We start from the raw sequence: 19,221 nt of genomic DNA on the forward strand, positions 1-19,221 counted from the left end.
AAAATATATATATATCGTTTATATACGGAGCTTAATTAGCTCAAGCCTCACCTGTTTTTTTTTTCCATCTAAAACTCACATTGTGTTGAATTCAAATAAATTTCCACAGTCATTCACATACAGCATGGTGTTCTGTATGATTTTACCTTTGTGTGTTGTCATCAACATAGAAACCACATGGGCTTTGACTGTTTATTTCAACAATGGATTATTTCATGGTAAAAGATGCAACAAATATATACATAACAATAATCTATCAAATAAATTGTATTTCCGGGCATTTAAATTAAATATATTAGCTCTAGAAGGGATTGGATTAATTGTGTATGATTACGATGAAAGCAAAGCAAACAAGTACAATCATCACTGCCTGCGTAAAGGTTAAAACATCATTGCATTTAGGGTCAATATTTAGTTAGAATGCCATCACATCCATTCTTTTAAGTCCTGCTTGTAAGAACGGGAGGCAGATTAATATTTAACCCTTTCCAATCAAATGACTCCAGTTGTCCAGTTGGGAGTAAAAATGAAATTCTAAAAAGCTCAAAGGGTATAAGTAAAAGCATGATGTGTCAAATCAAACCATTAAACATAGTGGCTCTAAAAGGGATTATTATTATTGTTGTTTTTTTAATATAAAGACTGAAGACATAGTCACACCTTGTCAAACATGCCACTCGTGGCAAATTTAAAGGAACTGAAATCAAATTTCAAAGTTAACAGTTTGACAAAGTGGCATTTTAAACATTCAAATTTGATCATTATGGTTGTCAGCCATAGCATTTTGAAACCATTAATCTCGTAAACAACATCTGGAAGCCCCTGTTATCCTGATCTGCAGGCAAACTTCCACTTCCCTCTGCTCAGCAAAGAGGTCCTTAAATTCAACATCCAGTAACACCAGGATGGGTATAATAGAAAAGGCAAGGAGGAGATTTTAGAGGTTGCGTTGAGAGTTTGGTCACTCAACGCGTGACGAGCCGAGCGGAGAAGCAAACGGTGGTGAACATCCCAGTGGGTCACACTGCCAGTGTTGTCACTGTAACTTGATGAGCGAGGAATTACAGGCAGCACAAACAAACACAGTTTCTCTCTGGGCCTCTGGAGCTGGAAGAAAAGAGACATGGTGCTGTCTTTAACCTTTTATAGGGCACTTATTTAACTTATTGATTGTCAATGACAGCACAAGACGTCCAATTCATTTTGACTGGGAGAGGATGGCAGTAATTGATCTCAGTAGATATTCTACCATTTAATGTTTTAAATGTATTTTTAAAAATGTTAAATAACAAAAGGTTTTAAACAAAAAAAAAAAGCTGTAAAAATTATTTTTGTATTTTCAAAAATATTTTTTTTACTGTTTTTAACCTATTTTAAAATTGAATTTATAATGTAACCTCACCGGCCACTTTATTAGGTACACCTATCCAACTGCTCATTAACACTTAATTTCTAATCAGCCAATCACATGGCGGCAACTCAGTGCATGTAGGCATGTAGACATGGTTTAAGACAATCTCCTGCAGTTCAAACCGAGCATCAGTATGGGGAAGAAAGGTGATTTGAGTGACTTTGAACGTGGCATGGTTGTTGGTGCCAGAAGGGCTGGTCTGAGTATTTCAGAAACTGCTGATCTAGTGGGATTTTCACGCACAACCATCTCTAGGGTTTAGAGAGAATGGTCCGAAAAAGAAAAATATCCAGTGAGCGGCAGTTCTGTGGGCGGAAATGCCTTGTTGATGCCAGAGGTCAGAGGAGAATGGCCAGACTGGTTCGAGCTGATAGAAAGGCAACAGTGACTCAAATAACCACCCGTTACAACCAAGGTAGGCAGAAGAGCATCTCTGAACGCACAGTAGGTTGAACTTTGAGGCAGATTGGCTACAGCAGCATAAGACCACGCCGGGTGCCACTCCTTTCAGCTAAGAACAGGAAACTGAGGCTACAATTTCCACAAGCTCATCGAAATTGGACAATAGAAGATTGGAAAAACGTTGCCTGGTCTGATGAGTCTCGATTTCTGCCGCGACATTCGGATGGTAGGGTCAGAATTTGGCGTCAAAAACATGACAGCATGGATCCATCCTGCCTTGTATCAACGGTTCAAGCTGGTGGTGGTGGTGTAATGGTGTGGGGAATATTTTCTTGGCACTTTTTGGGCCCCTAGGTACCAATTGAGCATCGTTGGAACGCCACAGCCTACCTGAGTATTGTTGCTGACCATGTCCATTCCTTTATGACCACAATGTACCCAACTTCTGATGGCTACTTTCAGCAGGATAATGCGCCATGTCATAAAGCTGGAATCATCTCAGACTGGTTTCTTGAACATGACAATGAGTTCACTGTACTCAAATGGCCTCCACAGTCACCAGATCTCAATCCAATAGAGCATCTTTGGGATGTGGTGGAACGGGAGCTTCGCATCATGGATGTGCAGCCGACAAATCTGCACTAACTGTGTGATGCCATCATGTCAATATGGACCAAACTCTCTGAGGAATGCTTCCAGCACCTTGTTGAATCTATGCCACGAGGAATTGAGGCAGTTCTGAAGGCAAAACGGGGTCCAACCCGTTACTAGCATGGTGTACCTAATAAACTGGCCGGTGAGTGTATATAGTTAAAATAAAAATCAAAAACACGAAACATGAGAATTCACAGCCAGTCTTCCAGTTTAAATGCATTGGATGTCTATCATGGTCAGTAGCAGGCTAAAGCTAAATACCATGAAAAAAAAAAAAAAATCAAATTAGCAGAGTATTTCTTTTCTATTCAGATTTTACTAACATTTTATCCATTTATAATTGTATTTATTTAAAAAAGTATACTAATAATGAAATACATATACGTAAAAATTAGGGCTGTCAAACGATTAAAAATTTTAATCGAGTTAATCACAGCTTAAAAATTAATTAATCGTAATTAATCGCAATTCAAACCATCTATAAAATAAGCCATATTTTTCTGTAAATTATTGTTGGAAAGGAAAGATAAGACAAGACGGATATATACATTCAACATACTGTATATAAGTACTGAATTTGTTTATTATAACAATAAATCCACAAGATGGCATTAACATTAACATTCTGTTAAAGCGATCCATGGATAGAAAGACTTGTAGTTCTGAAAAGATAAATGTTAGTACAAGTCATAGAAATTTTATATTAAAACCCCTCTTAATGTTTTCGTTTGAATAAAATTTGTAAAATTTTCAATCAAAAAATAAACTAGTAGCTCGCCATTGTTGATGTCAATAATTACCCAATTCTCATGGTGCTGAACCCATAAAATCAGTCGCACCCAAGCGCCAGCAGAGGGCGACAAAACTCCCCAAAACACAAGTAACACGTGCATATGACCCTGTGCTGTCGTTTTAATCTGTTTGAGCGGGGCATGTGCGTTAATTGTGTCAAATATTTTAACGTGATTAATTTAAAAAATTAGTTACCGCCCGTTAACGCGATAATTTTGACAGCCCTAGTAAAAATGCAACTGAGACTTTGCGTTCACATTTGGATGTCCACATACAGTATGTGAACACCAGGTATTTATGGGGTTATTATTATTTTTTTAATTGCCCAAAAGAGTCAAATGCCCTAATAAAAGTTAAACAGCAAATAGTCATAACCTCATATTTCAAACAATTTTGCACGTGCATGACAAGTGTTTTGAGAAGCTATTCTACATCACAACATGAAACTGTATGAAATCAGGCATCTGTAGCAAAAAAGAATAAATTACAACAAAAATATATTTTGATATTTAAATTGTAACTGTTTTGTGGACACCCTGTTTTATTTTTTTTACCTTAAAGCAACACTAGGTAACTTTTGAGTTTTGGTCGATTTTAGCAACTCAGGTGGACAAAAGCGGTAGTGTTTTGCCTTAAGGAAGACTGCGTTTCCAATGAGGACCAGCACACAGTGTTGTAAAATCATGATCTCCCGGTCGCCTGCAGATGGGTTAAATAACATTTCTGTTTCCAGCGGTAGTGTGAAGGATGGATAGTAATGAGGTCATGAATCTAACTGTGGCTAAACAATAACATATGACAAAGTTGATATTAAGAAACGTTGTACCGTGTTCCCCCACCGGCGAGCGGAGGGGCTATGCCAGAGAGTGAAAGCCAGGCCAATGTTTATTCTTGAGTTTTATCCCGGTAGCCTCCCTTTTTCTTTTTTCTTTTTGTCTCCTCGGACAAAACTTTTTGTTTCTTTTGTTGCTCTGCCATCTTTGCAGAATTTGCTCGAAAGCGTTCGCATCGACTGCTGTCTTTATAATGAATGGGGAAAGAGGCAAATGACTTATGCCGTAAAGCAGTCAGCATATTTGTAGTTTTTTTTTTTTTTGTGTGTGGCATGGTTCGTGCCACCCTCCTCAAAGTAATTAGTGCTGGTGAAAGCAATTGACCCACTCAAGATATAAAACATGTCTCATTTAAGTATTTATCAGTTGACAATCACAAACGTTATGAAACTAATTTTATAAAGGTTGAAAAGTTACCTAGTGTTGCTTTAAATGTTCCAACAATTTGACTTACCAGTGGCCCCCATGCAAGACCTCAGCACTTTGAAAGAACAGCATCGCGAACAAAAGCTGTTGCCGCAGTTACTGCAGTTCTTCTATAACACAAAGACAAACAGATGTGTTGATATTAGAGCTGAAACAAATACTCGAGCAACTCGAGTAACTCGAGATAAAAAACTGATCCGAGTAATTTTATTCACCTCGAGGAATCGTTTAATTTTGCCAGCTCGAAGCATCACGTTTTGCCCGGAGTACTTTTAATGCGGGACAACGCGCTGACGTCACGTGCGCAGAGGAATAACCAATAAAAATTTTTTTTAAAAAAAACCTTACTGCGGCCGACAGCCGCTACAAGCCACGGCGACGTTGCTAAAAACTACGTCCGCATGATGCTACAGTGGTAGCAGGTAGCTAAGTTCTGATGTGTCTCATAAATATCATATGTAAGTAGAACTAGATGTGAAATGACAGACAGGGCGGCGTTGGTAAACAGCCGCCATCTTAAAGCAGTAGACTACATAGCGTTAATAAATAAGATCACTAGCTCACGTAACGTTAGCCCAGCAGAGGGCTAGTTTTCTATCAATTATGACCACTGTCGATGCGTGGCTAAAGTTTCTTACATACAGGCTTTATTTAATCTGTGAAAACAGCACTGTAGAGTGATGAGGGTGTAAAATAAAAAATAATGCTAACTGTCAATTTTAGATCAGTAGTCATTGCTGGATAAAACACCAAGAAGCACTGGTCCCTAATATGCTCCAATACAGCAGATCATACGTACATTAATTTTGAACACTGCGAAACTCAAAATCCTATCAGGACTTACAGTTTAGATGAACTTAAAACTTAACTAGAACTAAAAAATAGCTTGACACAAATGGAAATTCTACTGAAACACATGGGAAAAACACCTAACTTTTAAGTGATGTGTGATATCAAGCGTAATGACATTTTTCGGTAAGAAATATATATATATTTTTTATAAGATCTAGAAGTTTTTTAAGTAAAAGCAGTGAATTAGTCTTTTTATTCTAGTCACCTCTGAAATGCAATTGTTGGCCGTTTTCAACAATGTACATCGAAAATAAAGACATTGATTGACTGAAAATGGTTCAATATTTGATGAAATGTCTTGTTTTCAAATGTATATTAATAATTGCTCTTTACCTAAAAAAAATGTTTTATCCGATTACTCGACTAATCGATAGAATTTTCAGTCGATTACTCGATTACTAAAATATTCGATAGCTGCAGCCCTAGTTGAGACATCAAATGTAATTAAAAACAATGTACACGACATCAGTTTTCTTAAAGACTCACCCTTTTCTTCAGCACAGAGAAGACAGCATTACAGTTAGCACAGTTACCTTTGAAGAGAGAAAAACAGAATGATTATCGCAGCTGCTTTGAAACGCTGAACAACTTTGTCACAGCACTCGGACCTGCGCTGGTAGTGGGGTATCGTTTGCGCAGTTTCTCTGTCAGCTTGGACACTTTGCTGCGAATGGGTTCATTACGACTCAGGAGGCCATTTTCAGAGATTGTGTCGAACTCAGGAGCTCCAAGTGGACCATCGTCATCCTCCTAAAAAGGGAGGAGGGGAAAAATGAGAGATGACTCACAGCGTGAACCAATTACATTATGTATCTAATATTAGTCAGAACTCTTACTGTGAAAAATGAATGACAATGCAAGTTTTACGACACAACTTCAAACACACATGGTTGTATTTGCAACACTAACCAAAATTAAGTTTTACATCAAACATCACAACAAAAAGTCAGAGACTAAACCATTAACAATTGGTGCAGTTACGCAAAACTACGGTAAGCACTTTAAATATACTGTATCGAACTTAAAATTGTTGCATGTACCTCGACACAAATCAGAGGTCGACACGTGTCCCCCCCGAGCGGATGGTCGTCCAACTTAAAGGTTCCACTCAAGTTTAGCAAATAGAATAACAATACAACTGCACATAAAGATAGCGATGAACTAAGTTACATGCACTACCAAAATACATGCACATGCATGTTAAAATGATCTGCCAAAAAGGACCTGCTTTTAGGGAGTCAATTTCCGTACGATCATTGAGAACATATGACTCAAACACGGATGTTACCATAGAATATCAGAACCTAAGACCAGGAATGAAGACAGCTCTCATGCAAACAGCATGAAAACAAGCCCTTTATACACCCAACATCACTTAAGTACATGAATGGAAGTTACTGGAAAATCCACTTACCACTAATACCAAAGGGGTTTCCTTTGCAGGATGAAGGATAACAAAGAATACAACTTTACACACAAGCATCCACGTTACCACAACACAAACATGCTACAGCCTTCTAAAAACAATGCATTAAAAACTTGGTCAGTTCACACAATGTACACAATTGTGTGAAAGGTAAACAACAAAAGCCAAGATTATCAAGCGTCGGCACACATGGGGCAACACTCACCTGCAGGGAAATTGAACTTTCCTGATTTCAGCGTAAAAGCAAGGGATAAACAGGAATGATATCGTTAACATGTTTGTCTTATCTCTCCTCAACCAGCCACACCAAATGTGTTAAATCACCATACTTTAAAATAGTACAGTACACAATAAGACCACTGTGTAAATGTGAACTGCAAATGGGAAAAACGAATACCTCAATTGCATCTTTAAATTCATCATCAGGCTCAGCTTCTTCCGCTTCCTCTACGCTGCCAGGTGATATGTCCTGTGATAAAACACAATCGCAAATGGCTTTGTAAATAACTTACTGTATTTTTCAGTTTATAAGTCGCACCAATGAAAAAAATCAGCAATGAAGAGGGAAAATCATGTCACACTGTGACTGGAGTATAAATCGCATTTTTGGGGAAAATTTATTTGATAAAATCCAACACCAAGAACAGCCATGACATCTTGAAAAGCAATTTAAACTAAAAATAGAATAAAGAACAACAGGCTGAAGAAGTGTACAGTATGCTAACTAGGGTTGTTCCGATCATGTTTTTTTGCTCCCGATCCGATCCCGATCGTTTTAGTTTGAGTATCTGCCGATCCCGATATTTCCCAATCCGATTGCTTTTTTTTTTTGCTCCCTATTCAATTCCAATCATTCCCGATAATTTTTCCCGATCATATACATTTTGGCAATGCAATAAGAAAAAAATGAATAAAACTCGGACGAATATATACATTCAACATACAGTACATAAGTGCTGTATTTGTTTATTATTACAATAAATCCTCAAGATGGCATTTACATTATTAACATTCTTTCTGTGAGAGGGATCCACGGATAGAAAGACTTGTAATTCTTAAAGGATAATGTGACTTTGTATATTGTGACTAAATATTGCCATCTAGTGTATTTGTTGAGCTTTCAGTAAATGATACTGTAGCCATTTAACTGTTGTGCCCAAATGCATGATGGGAAGTGCACCCATGACTGTGCGTAGTGGTACCAATTGATATATCTTCTCTGCGTTGGGAGTTAACACAGGATGTTAGGAAAAAGATCAATTACTACCTTTCTTCCCCACATTGCTTCCCACGTTATTTCTAATCGTAGGGAGAGGGATTGTAAGGCTTTAGCCAATTAAAAAAATGCTCCAAAGGCTGCCAAAATTCACTCTACTCATTTTCCGCTACCTTTTAGCTATATATATATATATATATATGTTATAGGTAAAACGGCGCCATTACAGATTGAACGCAACAATGCGTGAGTGGGTCGTGCAGCGCATGCGTTAATTGCTTTAAATATTTTAACGTGATAAATTTTAATAAAAATTAATTACCGCCTTTAACGGGATAAATTAGATAACCCTACCTTAAGCCTAAACTAAAGACTCTGGATGAGTGGAACATATTATGTCTGTAACGTTAAATACAATTAGAAAACGATTTAATTTAAAAAAAATATATATATATATGTATATATATATATTAGGGCTGTCAAAATTATCGCGTTAACGCGCGGTAATTAATTTTTTAAATTAATCACGTTAAAATATTTGACGCAATTAACGCATATGTCCAACTCAGACAGTATTCTGCCTTTTGGTAAGTTTTACAGCAAGGCTTTTTGTGCTGTCTAACAGCGAACTCTTGTGGTCGCTTTGCGACATGGTTTATTGTGTTCTTGCCAGTTCAATATGGCTGCACGACGTCTCGGCCTGACGCCTATGTTGTAATTTTGTGCTTATATGATTCTTGGAAAAGATTTGTCCGTAAGTATGGTTGTTGTAAAGAATGCACATTTTATGTTAGTAAGCGAAATGTTATATTTTTTGCATGAGACGCTTTTTGTTTGTGTTTAGTGAACCTGTATAGCGTGCTAAGCTAACGTTGTTGCTAATGCAATGCTTGTGTACTTTTTTTTGTAGTTTTACAACGGTCTAAAGAGGGCAATGGTTTGAGGCCATTTTATTAATAAATCAGATGAAAAAGGAAGAAGTCTGATTATTAAGGCGTCGTTCACTAGCTGTCTAGCTTTGGAAAAAGTAGACGCTTCGGAGTGAGGACAGCATAGACAGATTTAAATGACAGTAGAGTGAAATGCCCACTACAGTCCTTATGTACCGTAGGTTGAATGTATATATCCATCTTGTGTCTTATATTTCCATTCCAACAATTTATTTTACAGAATATATATATAATTTACAGAAAAATATGGCATATTTCATAGATGGTTTGAATTACGATTAATTGTGATTAATTACGATTAATTAATTTTTAAGCTGTAATCAACTCGATTAAAAATTTTAATCGTTTGACAGCCCTAATATATATTAAAAAAAGGCATGTCCGATATTTTTTTTGCCAATTCCGATACTTTGAAAATGACGTGATCGGACCCGATCGATCGGACATCTCTAATGCTAACGTTACGTGAGACATAAACAACAAACTGAGAACGAGCCTGGTTACGGCTGCATATTTCACTACTTGCACCTTGTAATCTGCAGACTACGATTTTTTTTTTGGTGCCATTTTGTTCAGGCCTTCTCAGTTGTTTTTATAAGTTACGGCCAATGTTGAGACACAGGCTTTGAGAGCCCTCTTGCGGTTTACTGTGAAAATAACATGTGAAATGATATACCGTAATTTTCGGACTATAAGACGCACCGAGTATAAGCCGCCACCCACCAAATTTGACACGAAAACGCCGTTTGTTTATAGATGAGCCGCACTGGACAATAAACCGCAGCTGTCCTTACTGTATCATGGGATATTCACACCAAAAGACAACCGGTAACACTTTTTTTTGACAGCAGCATCATAAGACTGTCATAAGACCAAATTAACCACCATGAAGCTTTGAACCAATTGGCTGGAGCTTAATTGCTTCAAGAAGCTTCATTTGGCCATCACGGCTCCCTTGGAGAAGACAGTCAATCTCTGCTGCCACCTGCTGTGAACACTGTTGTCGTCCAACATACAGTGGGGCAAATAAGTATTTAGTCAACCACTAATTGTGCAACTTCCCCTACTTGAAAATATTAGAGAGGACTGTAATTGTCAACATGGGTAAACCTCAACCATGAGAGACAGAATGTGGGGGGGAAAAAAAAACAGAAAATCACATTGTTTGATTTTTAAAGAATTTATTTGCAAATCATGGTGGAAAATAAGTATTTGGTCAATACCAAAAGTTCATCTCAATACTTTTTTATGTACCCTTTGTTGGCAATAACGGAGGCCAAACGTTTTCTGTAACTCTTCACAAGCTTTTGACACACTGTTGCTGGTATTTTGGTCCAGTCCCCCATACAGATCTCCCCTAGAGCAGTGATGTTTTAGGGCTGTCGTTGGGCAACACGGACTTTCACCTCGTTTTGTCCCGGGCCTCAGGACCACAAGGGCCCCTGAATGACCCTTAATTTATTTTACTTTACATTCAAATATTTCTTTTTTATTTAAATCATTGTCTGATTAAATATTATGTTCTACTCAATATGTACTTAAAAACTTTAACATATTAAATGATTCGAATATATATTTTTTAGGGCTGTCAAAATGATCGCGTTAACGGGCGGTAATTAATTTTTTAAATTAATCACGTTAAAATATTTGACGCAATTGATACAAAAATGCCCCGCTCAAACAGATTAAAATGACTGCACAGTGAGATGTGTACTTTTGTACCGAGTTTTGGCCCCCTCTGCTGGTGCTTGGGTGCGACTGATTTTATCGGCTTCAGCACCCTTGAGTCTGTGTACGTAATTATTGACATCAACAATGGCGGGCTACTAGTTTATTTTTTGATTGAAAATTTTACAAATTTTATTAAAACGAAAACATTAAGAGGGGTTTTAATATAAAATTTCTATAACTTGTACTAACATTTGTCTTTTAAGAACTACAAGTCTTTCTATCCATGGATCACTTTAACAGAATGTTAATAATGGTAATGCCATCTTGTTGATTTATTGTTATAATAAACAAATACAGTACTTATGTACCGTATGTTGAATGTATATATCCGTCTTGTGTCTTATCTTTCCATTCCAACAATAATTTACAGAAAAATATGGCATATTTTATAGATGGTTTGAATTGCGATTAATTATGATTAATTAATTTTTAAGCTGTAATTAACTCGATTAAAAATTTTAATCGTTTGACACCACTAATATTTTTTCCTTTTTCGCACACCTGGCCAAACTATTGGGGAAAAACTGACTTATAGTCCGAAAAATACAGTAGTCAGTAATGTGATAATCGGCATTAGCCACAACTAAGTCATAATTTTATAAGGGCCTTCTAGTTAGCTTTGAATGTTTTCCTCCTTAATATATTAAGCTTTTATAGGGCCAGTGACAATTTTTTTTTACCATTTAAAAAAAAAATGTAACCTGAAAGATCTGCTATCCAACTACAGTGTATTGTACGTTGATATCAAATTTTTGGTCATGTAGGCTAAAGTGCTAGCTAACATTTGGTATACAAGAGTGGCCTAAATGGCCCAAAATGAGTGCCCTACAAAGACTTTAAATGATCCACCAAAAATGAATTCATATTTACTTAAGTTATCCAGGTCCAATATTTACTTTTGTTTGATTAATTTAAGCATAAGCGGCATGGAAAATGAATGAATGAATGAATAATTTAAGCATTAAAGTTGGTGGAAAAAACACTGAGAAGGGAGGAAAAAAACTACATATTCACACAGAACTGAAATGTTCTAATACTTTAGTTGAAAAATATCAAATATAATTTGTTGTCTAGACACCGAGAAGTGCCCATTTCTTGCTCTGGAGGGAGAAATCTTCGATAACACAGAAAAATGTCAACAGATTTGTAGTTATTACAGTAATAAACAGCCAACAAGATGTCAGAAAAGTTGCAAAACATATGCAGGGGCTGTGTCCTTAAGATGTCCTTACCTCTAGACTAGTTGGTGTTGGTGTTCTGTCCACTATATTGCTGTGCTGCTGTTCTTCACACACCGCCTCTAAGGTGGGGGTCTGGCCGACATGTAGAAGCTTCTTCAAGTCCAATAAAACTGAAACACGAGACAACACAAGTGTTTTTTCCCCCCAAATATAGATTTTAAAAAACATATTGCCACTTGTAAGGTTGAGCTGACCTCTGTGGAAATCTTTATTCCAAAGGAAGATGGTGCTGTTCAAGCCAGCAATCACCCAGCCCACAGGCACGAGGTAGAGAAGACATACCACTGTAAACAATCCTACATAGAATCTGGAAAGAGATTTGAGTTGATGTTAAACCAGTATTCTCAACCACAATCTCTACTGAAATAGGTTTATGGATGGATGGATGGATGGATGGATGCTTACAATGACTTCTAATAAATTCCAATATTCAATAAAAAATAAGCATCTTTGGGTAATTTTATACTGTATAACTATGATGAAGTACAAATTAATATTCACCAAAGTTGGCACTTATGATCACAAAAGCATCTGGGAGTTCATGTGCGTGTCAGACCTTGATGATATGGTGTGATCGTCCCAGTACAGGACCTTATAAAGTATTTCTGCTGATTGACAGGCCTTGTACAGCATTTCATCCAGATGCTTTAACCTGTGGACAGAAAAGATGGGTCCATGCTGAACTGAAATAATTCTTCAACGAAAACACGCCGTTTGTAGGACAATTTTATGAAAAACATCAAGTTTTAATTGGTAGGGAAAAATGTCTATCGCCGTTGAGGTGTAGGGGAGATAATTTTGCTGTTTAGGGGTTCGGGGAGAAAGTTTAAGGGGTTCGGTGACGAGCCCCATTTTCGTACACTTCTAGGCAAAGTGGTGTTTTATAACAGGTTTTGGACTGGTTTGCCTCCAAATTACTGGCTGTATTCCATTTCTTTCAACCGCTAGCCCTCTATCTAATGAGATGAGAAACTGATTTGCTCAGTGGAAGGTTAACTCGTACTGGTTATAGAGGTGCAACAATTAATCGACAACTGATCAATTAGCAAATTAATCGACAACTATTTTGATAACTGATTCATTGTTTAGGAACTTCTTCACCTTAAACCTGTCTAAATTGTTGACATTATAACATATATAACTTCTCAGTTGTAAATATTATCAGATTTCTTCATTATGTTTTTGATAAGTCGAAGTAGGACATGAACAAAAATCTACTTTTACATTGGAAAACAACTATTCATATTTTTGCCAATTTCGGACATCTTACGGTCTGTACCCTTATTAATATAAGTGGGACATTTTATAATATATATAATAGGCTGCAACAACTAATCGATTAAATCAATTAATAAATTAGTTGCCAACGAGTTTGATAACTGATGCAGTTGAAGGAAATAGTCATCCATTTTGTCTTCATTGCTACTTACAACATGCCGAAAACAACTTCAAGGTAAATTGTGAAAGTAATTGAAAGAAGTGACATTTGTCCGATTAATCGTTTAATTAATCGTCCGATTAATCGATTATGAAAATAATCGTTAGTTGCAGCCCTAACTGGGTATGAGGAAGTGCTATAGACCTACAGTTAGTGTGGACACGTGGACTCAAACTTTGACCCATTTTAAAACACTTTCAAAATGTGACAAAATCTGAATAATTCACTTAGTTATTAGCTTTCTAGCTTGGAGATATCAGGTTTAAAATGTTTAATTTGCTTTGTTATCTAATTCTGAAGTATTTGGTGAATGCACACGTGAAACTCCTTGGGGTTTGGTACTTTTAGCAAGGTTTAGAACCACTGGTTTAGACCCATAGTGTAGCATACCTAAAGCACTAAAACACGTGAACTGTTTTAAAATGTGTCAATTATTCAAACATGAAAATTAAAAAAAATTTTAAATCTTACAAATTTTACTTTGGGAGGCAAAAACCCCATTATTTTAACATACAGTGAATGTGCTTTCCCTCGCAAGTCATGTCTCTCTTCTTTGCGGTGTGATTAAAGTGACTTTCCCTTACAAAAAAATGTGATCACGACCAACTTCTATGGTTTTCTGGAACACAGTGATGGGTACTACATCCCCTCCTGGCACAACTCACACCACTTGCCCCTACTGTATGTCACTAATGAGTAAAAATGCATTTGAATTGCCTTGACTTAAATTTTGGAGACACTTTCTGTATAAATAAAGACACACCCAACTACAATGTACAATCATCACACATTTGTTTTGACCTGGGGGTTGTTTACAATACGTTAATCACATAAGCACCACCAAGGCAAGAATGACTAAAAATAAATATTAAAAAATATTGAACAATATTTCTGAGTTACACAACATAAGTGACCTTTAAATGCAATAAGTAATGCCTTTTTTCTTACAGGTCTTTGACTTCCAGCATGGCCTCCTGTTTACTGAGGTGCACCGCCTGCAAATCTCGCCGGTGAACAGTGTGAAAGTGTTTCCTTTGGAGTTCCGCTTCTGTGGTTCTGCCCCAGCACCTGTCCTGCAGGTAGCCTAGGGCAGCAGGCACTGTGACTGCCACCAGAAAGATTGACAACCAACCCACTGATGAAGGAGAAGAAGAGGGCTATTAGAAGAGGTGGGAATCTTTGGGCACCTAACAATTCGATTATAAATCTATTATTGATGCACACAACACCCCCATCATCTGCTTTTAATGTTTCGTAAATTAGTTACAAAAATTGTACAAAACTCCTCTCAGGCTTAAATAAACGACTATTTCAGGATCAAGTTAACAGTTAAAAAACCGTAAATACAGTGTACCACAAAAGTGAGTACACCACTCGCATTTCTGCAGATATTCAAGTATATCTTTTCATGGGACAACACTGACAAAATGACACTTTGACCAAATGAAAAGTACGCTGTGTGCAGCTTATGTAATAGAGTTAACTTATTTTCCCCTCTAAATAACTCAAAATATAGCCATTAATATCTAAAGCCCTGGCAACAAAAGTGAGCACACCTCTTAGAACCTACATCCCTAAATGTCCAAATTAAGTACTGCTTGTCATTTTCCCTCCAAAATGTCATGTGACTCGTTAGTGTTACTAGGTCCATGTGTGAGGGGTGTACTCACTTTTCTGATACACTGTAAATTACTCAAGTCGCCATTCTGTATCAGCAGCTTTAAACTACATTCAATTAATTTAATGTTGTGAATCAACCGTTAAAGTTGTTAAAATGGCTCCTGTTATTCCATAATTAACCTTCCGTCATATGTGAAAGTTTAAAAACTGTTTTAAAGATGGATTCAAGTTAATATTTTGCCGATTTAGGAGCAGTTTACATAAAAAGATCATTGGGTTCGCTTGGAAGGTTCGCTACAACAACCATCCAAGGAAGTCTACTGCTTTAAGATGGCGGCTGTATACTAATGCCGATAATTCTGTCATTTCTCATCTAGTTCTTTATACATGTGATATCTACCGTAGCATTATGTGGACGTAGTTTGTAGCGGTATGAGTTGAGCCAGAGCCGTGAGTTGAGCATTGTCATTACCCGGGCATGATGTTTACTCTCGGTCCGTTCCTCATTGCGTCCCGAAGACCGCGCTGACTGTGTTTTATTTCCGCTTTACTTGGTATATTTCAATAATCGGAATTTGGATGTTTGTGAATTGTTCTCGAATCTTCCACGGCCAAATCCCAAATAATCTAAGAATCGGAAATTTCTTACACCTCTAGCAATTAGTGTTAACCACCACCAAGATGAATCCTCAACATACCCTCATTGATAGTGCAGAAGAAGACATTGAGGAGTATACAAATGAGCAGTGAGCAAAGGGGCATCCTCCACCTGAAAGGAAAAAAAACATACTTGTCATATCTCTGTGATTTAAGAGTAGGGCCTCTAAATTTGATGGATGCTCAACTTTTACTATTTTGACTAGAAAAAAAATGCTCAGAAAAACTTTACAGACACCAAACTGAAGACTAAATATTAATTTTAAAAAAATAAGACTGAATTTATATTCGATATTTTGTTTAAAAAATGTTACTCCCAATAATGATGGTCGAGTTGATCAAAATGTGGTAGTGACAGTTTGATAATAGAAAAACTAATTCATGTGCTAAATGTTTCAAAATTTGAACTAATTGGAGGTCAACTTGCATGCCTGAACAGTCTGGTTTGGGTTTGACCACAAATACACACCCTAGCAAAAAGCGGGCCACCTCGATAGCATCTGTAACTGGCTCCAGAAAGAGCGCCATTCTCTTATAGGACACAACCATGTTGAGGAGGTCAAAGTTCAGTGTCGATCTGGGGCTTCCCAGTTCGGAAGCTTCTGGAGACCCCAGAGTCTCCTTGGATACAGTGTGCACCAGCTCCCCCCTTTCCCCTGCACCCTGGTAAGGGTCCTGTGGAGCCGCTGCACTGTGCATCATCCTTCCTGTACAGTATAAAGAAAGAAAAAAAAAAAAACGATTAAGATGATGGTAATGGTGCCACTCCTATGCCTGACTTGCTTTTGTAGCTGTAATTTCGAATCCTGATAAACCAGCTTTATTGGACTGGTAGCAGCATATGCTAAAATGAAATAATATGACATAGCATTTGGTGTGCATGCTATCATTCTCTATGGGTTGTAGGCTACTAACTTGAGATTAACACATTGAGTACCATGTGATTCATATGTGATAATGCATTTGCTACATGTAGTGATATCGATTTAGATTTAGGAAAACCCATTTACTGATATTATTGTGTTCTTTACAATTATTTCAACCCATTATTTCATTCTCAAGAATTTAGAATTGTTAATTTCAAGGGATTTATAAACTATACAACATCTGTTAGGGTCTTCATGATAATATGCAAAATGGGAGGAAGTGTAAACACAATTAATTGATTTTTAAAGTAGATGGATTAGGATTGTTTTGGGTCATCATGGGATCAAGATGACACTTTGACCCTTAGCTGTGTCAATCCTTGTCATTAAATGCGGCCGTCAACGAAAGGAGCCTCTATTATGTTTTTGTCAACTCCCCTTCCTGTAATGTTAAGGTTTAATCAGTCCTGTGACTTGGAGAAACTGGATCAAACATTACCGCCCCGTTATAATAACATTTATAAAAATACTCAACCCAAAATTATGAAGTCAAAAAAATTCTAATAAAACTTACCCCGAACTAGTAGCTACGTGTCCAAACACCGCAACCCTGAGAACTGCAGAGGTGGCCAGAAGAAACTCAGGCGACACTAGCAAGCCCTGCCGACATAATAATCCCGGAGGAATAAAAAGCCTCATAATTCATCCAAAGAGACAACATGACAGCAGCCTCCTGCATTGGAAACGACATATAGTAATGATTAAGTTCAATTTCTGCCTTTTTGATTAGATATTATGCACGCGACTGGCTAATTCGTTTTGTAGCTCTGATAGCTTGCAGCCTCAAAATTATTAGCTTCCTGTTATTCCAGGCTGAGCAATCGATAGTCGAAAAATTACATATGACTATGCAGTCGATGCCAGATTGGAAAGAGTGGATAGTGATTGACAAAAAAGTAACAATTAATGGCGTACTGCAAGCAACACGTCACTTCCGTTCATTAATATTCATGAGATTAGCTACTGTTGTTAAGTAGGGACAAGCAACCGTTTGTCCCTAATAGGAAATGAATGGAAATCGTGTACGAAGGAGATGTTTACAGAGCTAAACTTACCACTTCTCTCCGAAAATGATGTGCTTGGTGCCAAATTGACTGGCAAAGATGTGGAAGAACATAAAAATGTTCATTTAAAGAGATGGCTTTAGTGTCGAAGGCTGAAAAAGACGAAAAAAAAACGAGCCGACCTAAGCATAGCTTTAGCTTTTTTATCGGCGCGACTGACAATGACATTCTCCTGTTTCAACAAGCTATCTTTTACCATCAGCCCTGTCTTTCTTATATATCCTCTGCTTGTCCTACGTCTCTTACCATTCTTGGGGGTAATTTAGTTAGCTTTGTGTAGCGATCGCAAATGCTACTCAGTGACAGCCAACCAACACTTTTAATTTTTTCATTGATAACACATCTTAATCCTATAATTTATTTACACTTCCCCCTTACTAAAGTTTTTTTAATATATATATATATATATAACAGAAACTGTAACAGTGGCAGTCAGATACCATTGTAATTCTTTTCAGGACATTCATTGACAGAAGCAGTACGGCACAACGTTACGCTAAAAAAATAAGTTAAAAATATAAAAATGGCTTACCTCTTTGTCCTCTGAAAGACCATGCCTACCCAACATAATTTTTACTGCATATGAAACGTGAATGGATTCACCGAGCTGGTGTTAAAGTCTGCGCAAGTTGATTCGGTCTTCACATTTTTTCCTCCCGAGTTTTGGTTTCCGGAAACGTATGAAGAAAACATCCTTCATGTGTTGTAATGTCTAGAGTCGTTTCTACAAGTTCCAAAAAAGCAATGTGTGATCGGCATGTTCGTTTTTGAAAGATTATCGGAGAAAAGTAGCACTAATTACGTTGCGTCGATGCGAGGGCGGGTCTATAATGTCCCACTTCGGCTTTACTTCCGCTTTATGATGCGACGTCACGGTCTAAAAATAGCCTGCGTGTGGTACGCCATTAGTGTCTTAAAATTGTAAACCAAAACATTTGATTTTCATGCCTCAAAAAATATACAATTAGTGTGTATTGGTAATATTATATATATTTCTTTTCTTTATTTATTTTTTTTTAAATTGCTTGTTCACTTGATCTTGTCAAGTGGCATAAAATATATTGTTTTTCTGTTGTTTTTTAAAGACATACAATACCAGTTTTTTTTTTTAATTGCTTGTTCACTTGATCTTGTCAAGTGGCATAAAATATATTGTTTTTCTGTTATTTTTTTTCTAAAGACGTACAATAGCAGTAATAAAATAAAATAAAATATAATTGCTAGATTTGCACCAGACAGTTGTTTAGCACTAACCAGCTGTTGGTTCATTGTGAATAATAAATGTTTGGATGACCGTAAACTGATCCTGGTGCACAAGTGCAATAGGTAGTGTAGTATTAAAGATTTTTGTAAAGTTTACAAATGCAATTCCAATGGCATTACAAGCAATTGTGAAGGAGGATATTCAAAATTTTCAAGTCTCACAAAATTCGAGGAAATTATGCATTGGGGGGCAGGATTTGGGGATAACAAATGTAATAACAGGACATTGTTGATAAATAATAATAATAATAATACATTTTATTTCTAGAACGCTTTTCAAACCACACAAAGACGCTTCACAAGAGAGATGGAATCACAG

The 19,221-nt window shown here is 36.9% G+C and overlaps 2 protein-coding genes across 5 annotated transcripts in view; one reads left to right on the forward strand and one right to left on the reverse strand.

The window, feature by feature from the left end:
* zfyve27 (zinc finger, FYVE domain containing 27) lies at positions 1 to 17,531 on the reverse strand. 4 transcript variants are annotated; one of them, XM_057842919.1, is made up of 15 exons: positions 17,090 to 17,531; positions 16,119 to 16,356; positions 15,691 to 15,761; positions 14,321 to 14,507; positions 12,491 to 12,586; positions 12,129 to 12,241; positions 11,926 to 12,044; positions 7,194 to 7,265; positions 7,002 to 7,022; positions 6,785 to 6,805; positions 6,411 to 6,464; positions 5,979 to 6,120; positions 5,857 to 5,903; positions 4,547 to 4,628; positions 1 to 1,107 (listed from the first exon to the last, which is right to left on the reverse strand). In XM_057842919.1, the coding sequence occupies exons 2-15, from the start codon at positions 16,349 to 16,351 to the stop codon at positions 1,037 to 1,039; spliced, it is 1,329 nt and encodes a 442-aa protein (XP_057698902.1). In that variant the 5' UTR covers positions 16,352 to 16,356; positions 17,090 to 17,531; the 3' UTR covers positions 1 to 1,036. The 4 variants fall into 4 exon arrangements, with proteins under 4 accessions (XP_057698902.1, XP_057698903.1, XP_057698904.1 ...); XM_057842920.1 differs by lacking the exon at positions 6,411 to 6,464 and having other exon boundaries at positions 17,090 to 17,525; XM_057842921.1 differs by lacking the exons at positions 6,411 to 6,464; positions 6,785 to 6,805 and having other exon boundaries at positions 17,090 to 17,525.
* Positions 14,523 to 19,221, forward strand: part of yju2b (YJU2 splicing factor homolog B) — a 13,931-nt gene continuing 9,232 nt past the window's right edge. The window contains exon 1 of the mRNA XM_057842925.1: positions 14,523 to 14,541. The gene's annotated coding sequence lies outside the window, so the exon portion shown is untranslated. The remainder of the gene's footprint in view (positions 14,542 to 19,221) is intronic.

Source organism: Corythoichthys intestinalis, chromosome 8 (assembly GCF_030265065.1).
Source record: "Corythoichthys intestinalis isolate RoL2023-P3 chromosome 8, ASM3026506v1, whole genome shotgun sequence".
NCBI classification, from domain to species: Eukaryota; Metazoa; Chordata; class Actinopteri; order Syngnathiformes; family Syngnathidae; genus Corythoichthys; species Corythoichthys intestinalis.